Source organism: Sciurus vulgaris (assembly GCF_902686455.1).
Source record: "Sciurus vulgaris genome assembly, chromosome: 9".
In the NCBI taxonomy this organism is placed as follows: domain Eukaryota; kingdom Metazoa; phylum Chordata; class Mammalia; order Rodentia; family Sciuridae; genus Sciurus; species Sciurus vulgaris.
Genome location: NC_136469.1, coordinates 89,068,975 through 89,078,123, shown reverse-complemented (window position 1 = coordinate 89,078,123; position 9,149 = coordinate 89,068,975). Strand labels below are relative to the sequence as shown.

The window sequence follows — 9,149 nt, the reverse complement described above, 5'->3', positions numbered from 1 at the left end:
TGTAATAAAGATACACATTTGTCATTGAGACAGAAATTACTATTCTGGCTGATGGTGTTGACCTTTCTCATATTTAGTTCTGTCTGAGTCTGAAAATTCAATTTCTTTTAACAGCACTGGGAAAAGTCTCATTTTAAAGCATTGATACTAGACTTCACTCTCCTTTCATCTAAGTAGCTAAACTTTAAAGTTGATAATACAATGATGTCTGACACGATTAACATCATTATAAAAAAAACATTCCCTATGAAATTTGAGAATGTAATTCTTAAAGCAAAGAGTTATTTCAAACCTGAATTCTTGATGCTGGGTGAATTTTGACACATAATACCAATTCTGCCAAAAATGATGTTCAAATAACACTTCCTGCAGGAAAACATCCCTAAAAATATTAAACCTACAAAACTTGACACTCACTGTTACTCACATTAATTTAAGAAGACAGAAAAGATCTAATTGGGCCCATAACTTAGTTTTCATTATTCCTATTGAAAAAGGAACTGAAGTCTCTGCTAGCTAATTGACTTCTACAGCTACTCTGTCAAATGTCAAAATTGCTTTTTTTTTTTTTTTTTTTTTTTTTTGGACATTTAAATACCAAGAATCTCAAGGGAAGATGACTTTACTTCAGAAAGACACTCTTACTTAACTCTTACTTACTTGGAAGATAGGTGAATTTAAGATGATGCTGATAATTTGTGACTTCAAGAGTTTCCCCTACTGACTCTAAACCCCCAAAGCACTTGGCTACATCTTTTCAAGAGACACTTGATTTATTAGGAAGCCATATTCCTTATAAACAGAATGGTATATCCTCAGTTCCCTGAAATTGAAATATTTTGTTCAAATTTTGATTTCATAATCAGAGAAGGCAACATTGTCTTTTCATTTAACATCAATACTCTTAAAAGTAGATGTCCAATCACAGCAAAGAAACACCTTCAAGGCGAGGCAGTGCCATTGTCCCTGTGGTTGATGCAACAATCACCATGATGACCAACGCTTCAATCACTCTAATGAACACTACTGTCCTGCCCAGGGATGCCACTAAGCCCAGAAGAAACACCTGTGAGAGTACACAGTGCCACTTCACCCCATGGCTGAGGATGGTTTGCCTAAAATTTATTCTCATCCTCCAACAGAAAGCAGTAAAACACCAACCGAAGCAACCATTTTCTTTGGGGCCGACAACACTATTCCTAGATCAGAAACAACAATTACTTCAGAAGGAGATCACATTACTTCAGTAAATGACTACACGCTAGAAAGTGATTTTTCAACAACTACAGTCAACAAACTTACACCAACTAAGGAAGGATTCATATCAGAAGATGATGTTGAGACCCAAACTAAGTCAACGACTCATCTGGAGAAAGAAGTTACTACTCTGACAGGCACTACACACTCCATAGCTAAGGATTCTATTACTGAAAATTTCATTCCAGTAAAAATTGGGACTATTTCATCCCCAGTCGCTACGGTTTCTTTAATAGATTTTTCCACCAGCAAGGCAAAAGAAGATATTATCTTGGCTACCATTGGCACAGAGGGTGAAGATACCTCCACAACTGCCCAAGTCTCTGGCACACTAGAGGACAACACCACCAGTGTTGCTGACGCCCCTAAAATTGAAGTTAGTAATTCTAATTCCTCAATCAAATCCAAGATTCCCTCTGATGGGGATGTCCCAGTCACTGATTCCTTTATTCCTGAAGATGAAATCTCTCCATCTACTGAAAAAAACTTCACCACCATTCCAGACATAAATGACCTTGCAGAAGAGAACATAACTGAAATTGACCTCATTGTTTCAGAGGATGACCCCAATGCTATTACTAAAGTCACTGACTCTGATGAGGAAAAGTTTATTACTGTGTTTGAACTGACTACCTCTGCTGAAAAAGACAAAGACAATCCAGAAGATGTTCTAACTGATGAAGAGTCTACTGATGAAGTCAATGTTTGGATAGAGAGAGACATTGCAAATGAAGCAGAGACCCATTCTGTTTTGCTTACTGCTGTTGAATCCAGATATGACTTCATTGTGCCGGCATCAGCTGCTATGCACTTTTTGGAAGAATCGGCTACTAACAAAACAGAAGATACATCTGAAAATAATACAGTGGAATCTGTCAAGGTCACTGAGTCATTTTCTGGAACTACCACTGAACTAGATACCCCAGACAACAAAGAAGACACCTCTGCAGATGAAACGGGTATCTTTAAACTACTAAAAGAAGATCCAGATGAGTTCCTGATTTAAAAATAGTAAAAGGAGTGCCATGTAGAATTGTGCAATAATCTAGACAGCTAGTCTTAACACCTCAGAAGTTTTTTCAACAAGCAAAAAATCTTAAATGAAAGAATGTGGGCATTTCAGGCAAGTATTAGACTTAGAAAATGCAAATGCTTATGAATAGAGTCACACAGTACAGTATATTTAGGGAAATTTAAAGAAATTGCAGTAAACTAGTATTACAAACTTTGAAGTTTGAATTATCTAACAGTTACTTATCTCAATATAAAATGTTCTATACTAGCCCTTAAGATATGAAGAGAGCAAGGAAGGAATTCACTTCCTGCTAAAATTAATGATCCATACCATTTTAATTAATCATCAATGTTATATTTTAGGGATAAATAAGAATATGAAGAGAATCAAATTAATAACTCAAAAATTACTGTAGCATTAAAAATCTTAAAAAATCTTCTGAATGCATATTCTAAACAATTTTGTTCCTCAGTAACCACCAATGATTCTCTTCTATTAAAAATTATTTTCAACCTTCACTGATATAACAGTTATTCAGTAATTGATTAATACCTACATGTAAGATAAAAAATAAGATAGGGTTCTTGGTTTATATTAGATGCAACCTAAAGCAAAATGATATTTTGCAAATATGTTCATTTATCAAAATACCATTTATTAATATGTGAATCAATTTAATTTTCTTCCTGTTAAAATTTGTGTCCTGAATTTTTGTCAATTTTTTTCAGGTCTTAAACACTGAATGTCACCCTCTTATGCTCTTGATTAGTAATTCAAGGACATATATCTTCATTGTTTTTTGACACAGACTTTCTAAATGGGTCTGTTTTTACTTTGCTGATTTTTCTTCAATAAACCTTTCTGACGGCAACTGATTTATTGTGTCCAAGTGTGTTTGATATTCTTGTATGGAACTCAAATTAGGAGAGGTATAGGTAAAATGAAAAATCATTGTTCATTTAGATAATATCTTAGCTCTAGGCACCAAAAATAGAATTATTCTATAGAGATTCATAACTTTATTGTATTAAGAGAGAAAAATAAAAGCAAGATCAAAATACTGAGTGAATAGTAAACATTATATACAGAAGCAGCAGCATAGGGATTTGCACCACCAGATAGATTATAGACTAAGTAATTATGGTAATTTGTTAAAACCCAGAAATACATCATAACACAGAAGTTTAGTACATGATGTAGTAAACTTCAAAATCATGGGATAATATTGTTAATCTTGCTCAAACAATCTAATATTTGGAGAAAATTAAACTGAAATACCTTTTAATCCCATATTCTAAAACAAATTCTTCAAATATTATATGGTTTCATGTAAAAAATAAAAGTATACAAAAATATAGAAGGAAATATATCTGTATATCTATCCAAGAAGGACTGAGAAAACCAAGTAAATATAAAATAAAAGGCAAAAAAAAAAATTCAATAGCTCTAACACCAAATTAAAAAAAAAACTAATGTAAAGCCAAAAAGCAAATAACTGGGGAAATGCTTTCAATTATATATGACATTGAGAAGATTTCTACCCTTATTCTATAAATAGTTGCTACAGGGAAAGCATTTTAAATGATCAGTAGATATAAACAGATAATTCATGGAAAACAAATTGTCACTAAACATGAAAAATATTCTATGGTCATTATTCAAAAAGTAAAACCAAAGATATTTATACTATTTTGGTCATTCAGCAATTGATGATGATCATTTTAAATACTCATTATTGACTAATTTTTCAACCTTCTTCCAAATTTCTCCAACCTTTCTATAAAGCTAGAAGACAATATGTGTAACAAATATTTAAAATATTCAATTTGGCTTAGCTATTTTACATATTTTGCTTCTTAAGAATTTTCCTAAAAATCAGTAATAGTGAAACAATCAACAGCAATTGAGTTCTTATTACAGGTCAGGCACCACTGCATTTATGTTTAGAATAACATTTGATATTCATGATTACTCTAGCACAGAAACATTATTAAATTCATTTGATAAAGAAACTAAGTCAGAAAAAATCTTTTACATTCCTCAAGTTTCACAATTAGTATATAGCAAAGAAGTCTTCAAACCCAGAGGGTCTTCCTCCTGAACCCAAGCACTCTTAAGCACTATGCTCTATTGACTTTCAGATTAAAACAATGATGTTGGCAAAAAAATAATCAAGAATGTGCTTTTATATAGGAAAAACACAGAAAACAATTTATAATCCCAGTAATATGGAATTGATTACATGTCTGTCTATCCACATGAAGCCTTTAGTATGCATCTTCTAAACTGGTTCTATAGAATATTCAAATGGAGGAAATATTCACATAACTCAACAAAGTTCATATAGTGGTATGTATGTAATACACATACAGAGTTATAGAGAATGTTGCCTAAAATGACTATTATATAAATATATGTATAGTCATTTGTATATCATATATAATATAGATAATATAATATATAATAGTATCATATTGATATATATCTTAATGTTGATTATATAAGGAAGAACTATAGATGATTTTGTTTCATTCTGTGTTTTTATGCATTTTCTATCCAGAATATAAAACATACACGTGGGAGGATAAATGTCAATACTGTCAACCAGAAAACTCTGAAGCCAGCCCACATATTTCATTCTCTTCCTCCCTATACACAATAAAATATTAGCCAATATTTTTAGTGTTTTTGTGCTTCAGACACTAAATATTTTATTAATTTTTCATTAATAAAACATTTATTGTGACCTACTGTCTTCAAAGCATTTGAAAGTCTCAAATCCCTGCCTTTGTGGAAATTAATCTACTGAAAAAAACAAATATTAATGAAATAACCGTACAGGAATAAATGCCAAACTACAGATTGTGATAAGTATTACAAAGGAAAATAAGAACTTATAGTTGCACATCTCAAGCAAATTTAAGGCCAAGGAATGGTTTATAAGGAGGTAAAATTTAGGCTAAAAGACTGAAAAATGTAAATAATTGAAGAAACAACATGCTCAAACCCCCAAAGCTAGAAATTCCTCAGGTTTTACAAGGAAATGCACAGCTATGTCATCAGCTAGAAAATGAATCAAGATGAAGCTGGAGAGGTAGGTAAGAGACAACTCACATGGTGCTTGTTAAATGTTTTGCATCTTATCCATTTGAAATTATTAAAGGCTTTAATAATTTTATCCTCAAAATGATTTCAATACTGAGTGTGCTAGCAAGTTGAAAAGCACTGTTATTTTATAAAGTGCAACCATATTTCCTTTCAGGGACTTATTTAGGAAAATAGGTTGGTAGTTCCCCGAGTGGTACAGATAATGTCCTGAAGCACAAAATGAACAGTTAAAACAATTAGAGAGGCGAATAGACAGTGAACATTGTATTTTTTCAAAGTGGTGACTAATAATCAATTTTAAATTATGCAACTACAAAGAAGAAATGTTTCTTATCCTGGAATTTGATTAAATATGGTTAAGATGTCAGGTGCTGAATATACAATTTTTGAGAAGATAAAGGAATAGGGCAGCCAGGAGAAACAACTAAAATGTGAATGTAAAGAATGAATATGAAACAGGGAATTTATTCTCAATCATACTGACCAGTGACAACCCTAGAAAAGAGATATGGGCATATAGTGGGTGGGCGTTTTAGGCAGTCATATTTTAAAGATGATCAAAGTGAAATAAAGAGATCATTTGTCCAAGATAAACAAGCTACCAATCAGCAAAGCTGTTTCCCAGATCGGCATGACACCAAAGGGCAAGTTCAAAGTCACATGCTTTGTGTAAAATATGGAATGATGAATTATTCTATCCCTTATCACAACCCAGTTTCTCCATTCCCTCTGCTATCCCTTGTATAATCTTCCCTCTGTCTTATTGCTGGTCATCTCACCCCTGGTCTTGTATCCCACAGATTAATTATGCCCTTCAGCATTCATTTCTCCTTCAATGCCTTTTACTCACACCCCACTATCTTCATGATAACATCCACATCCTTAGGCACTCAAGCCCCTACATGTTCTCAATATGCCTTCAACCCATTTGTACTTCTGTCCTCTCTTTATTCACTACACTCTATAGGTAGCACCAGTAGCAAGTTCTCTGAGAGCTAAGATTCAAACCCATTGAGCTAAAGTACCTAGCACACAGCATGTACACAATAAGTGGTTGTAAATGAAGAAATGAGAGGAATTATGGTTTTCTTCAATGCTGACATTAAAGCAGTAGATGAAGTTGACATCTACAGCTTTTGACTTACTTCCAACTCCCACCTGCTATAAAATTATACTAGAGATTTCCCTTGTAATAAAACCTTTCACAAGTATGCACAAGTGTGATTTAAGTGAGATAGACCTCACTCCCAATTCCAGCAATGAGTTACTCACTGTGGCCCTATGCCCTGCCAGTCATTCAAGAATACTCACATAAACAAGTCAGAGAAAGGAAAATATGAAGAGGTGTTTGGGTGCAAAGGTGGGATGTCTGAGAAACAACCAAGCGACATCCCCAACCCATTTTATTTATATTTTATTTTGAGACAGGGTCTTGCTAAGTTGCTTGGGGCCTTGCTAAATTGCTGAGGCTGGCTTTAAACCTGTGATCCTCCTGCCTCAGCCTCCCTAGCCACTGGGATTATAGGTGTGCACCACTGTACCCAGCCAAGAAAGCAGTTTTCTTAAGAATCAGAACACTGAAGAAATCAGAAACAAGAAATATAAATTTAAAATAATAAAAAATGGAAATTCTAATCACATCATGTTTTAAGCTTCCTGGCTTAGCTACCTGAGACAATACATTTTCTACTCCAAAAGCAAGTTTGGGTTGAGTTTTCTGTTGTTTGAAACCAATCTGTCCTAATAAATAGGAACCCAAACTATTTCAAGTCCCTCTGTCTTTCTAAACATGCTCCCTATCTCTAGAATTCCTTACAGTCAATTTTTGAACACTTAGTGTTATCTTTCTGATCTGTAAAGTCTCACTAGATACACTCTTCAGTCATGCCACCTACTATACTTTGAAGACATTTCCAACTTACAGGTTCAAATTGTCTTTTATTTTCTTTCCTTTTCTTTAGAATGGTGTAAAAACAATATGCATTCAGTAGAAATGGTACTTTGAACTTTGATCTTTTCCCTATCTAGTGGTGTGAAGTGTGACACTTTTGCAATGATAGGTCATGGCAGAAGCCACAGGTCCCAGCCATTCATGTGATCACAAGGGTAACAACCCACACTCCACAGATCATTGTGTTTCTCAGGTAGGTAGGTTAAAGGTATTAAATGCATTTTTTACTTATTCTCTGAATTTATTGTGGGGATGTCAGGATGTAACTCCATCATGAGGTAAAGAGCATCTGTGTTACATTTATTTGCTAGAAGACACTCCTATGTCACAAAATAATTCTGTCCACAGTTCCCTCTGACACAAGATAATCTCTGTTCAAAGTTCCCCTCTGCCTCAGTGAACCCCCTATTCATAATCCCACTCATCTTTTTTCCATAGCTAACTTCTCTGTGACTGAACAGTCTCCTCCATGTCATAAGAAATTCCTAACCACAATAAGAAAGAGAATAAAATCAGTTTCAGAGGAAAAGATCCCTGACCACAAAAAAATTCTCCCAGGGAAATTCCCTAGGCACCTGTTCAAGTAGCTAAACTAGATCTATGTGGAAATACATTAATGAAAACTTATAACATCAGAATATCAAAAAGACTGGTTTGTTTGTGGGGGGAAATACAATAAAAGGATTCATCAATTCAATTTTGAGTTTAAACTTTTTTCAGACTGCTAGTGTGCTATTTTGGCTTTCTCACATATAACTCAAACATAACAGAAGTCTAAATTGAAATTGGCATTCCCTTTCCTCAGTTTTCTCCTTTTCTAGTATTTTTCCATCTCAGCAGAGATGTCCAAGCCAATACTGAGGACTTGTCCTTCACTCATCCCTCACCATCTCTCATTCTCCATACTCAATACAAAGCTTTTGTTCTCTTATATATCTTCATTCTCAATATCACAGGAATCCTTTTGCTCTGTCTCATTACCTCTTCTTTATCCCCAATTCTATCAAGCAAGAGTGACAATACAAATTGATCACACCACTTCCACTTCCAAGCTCAAATGCTACAGTGACTTTTCACCACGGTTAATGTCCAAAACCTTTGTGATATTTACCAGGTTCTGCTCAAAAGAGACAGCTTACTTATGCAGTCTCATGATATGCCCCTGTTGTTTTTCACTCCAAAATCCAAACTGTGTAGAACTTCTGGTTTCCTTCGAGCATCAAGCTATATCTTGTTTTGGGATCATCAAATAGGCTGTACTAAATCTGAAACGTTCCTGAATTCACTCAATAGAGTTTACACACATCACTTCCTCAGTTATATCTTCCCTGAACTCTCTCTACCCAGGGAGGCCCTGTATTCTACCATTGTGTTGGGCTTACTACAGGAAACCTTGGCCCTGTTTTTGTTTTGGTTTGTTTTGTTTTTATTTTCGTCTTTTTGTCCATTTTTTCCCCAATTTCCTGTCATGTTACTTTTCTCAGACTGCCATGATAAAGTACCATAAGCTGGCTTAAAACAACAGGAATTTATTCTCTCAGTTTTAGATGTTGTAAGTCTGAAATCAAGGTATCAGTAAGGCCACGATCTCTTCGGAGGTTCTAGGGATTGACCTTTTCTTGGCTATTCCAAGGCTACTAATGGTTGCTGGCAATCCTTGGTACTCCTTGCCTTAAAAAAGTTATCACTACAATCTCTGCCACATGATGTTCTCTTTTGTATCTCTGTAGCCAAATTTCTATTTATAAGGAAACTAGTTATTGGATTAGTCCCAGCTTAACCCAATATGACCTCATCTTAACTCAATTACACCTGAAA

The 9,149-nt window shown here is 34.3% G+C and overlaps 1 protein-coding gene across 1 annotated transcript; it reads left to right on the top strand.

The window, feature by feature from the left end:
* Positions 1-1,087: 1,087 nt before the first annotated feature.
* On the top strand, positions 1,088-2,263 carry CABS1 (calcium binding protein, spermatid associated 1; the record flags this gene model as incomplete). Its single annotated transcript, XM_079153067.1, has 1 exon — positions 1,088-2,263. Exon 1 carries the CDS (start codon positions 1,097-1,099, stop codon positions 2,261-2,263), a length of 1,167 nt encoding a protein of 388 aa, XP_079009193.1. The 5' UTR covers positions 1,088-1,096.
* Positions 2,264-9,149: the final 6,886 nt, after the last annotated feature.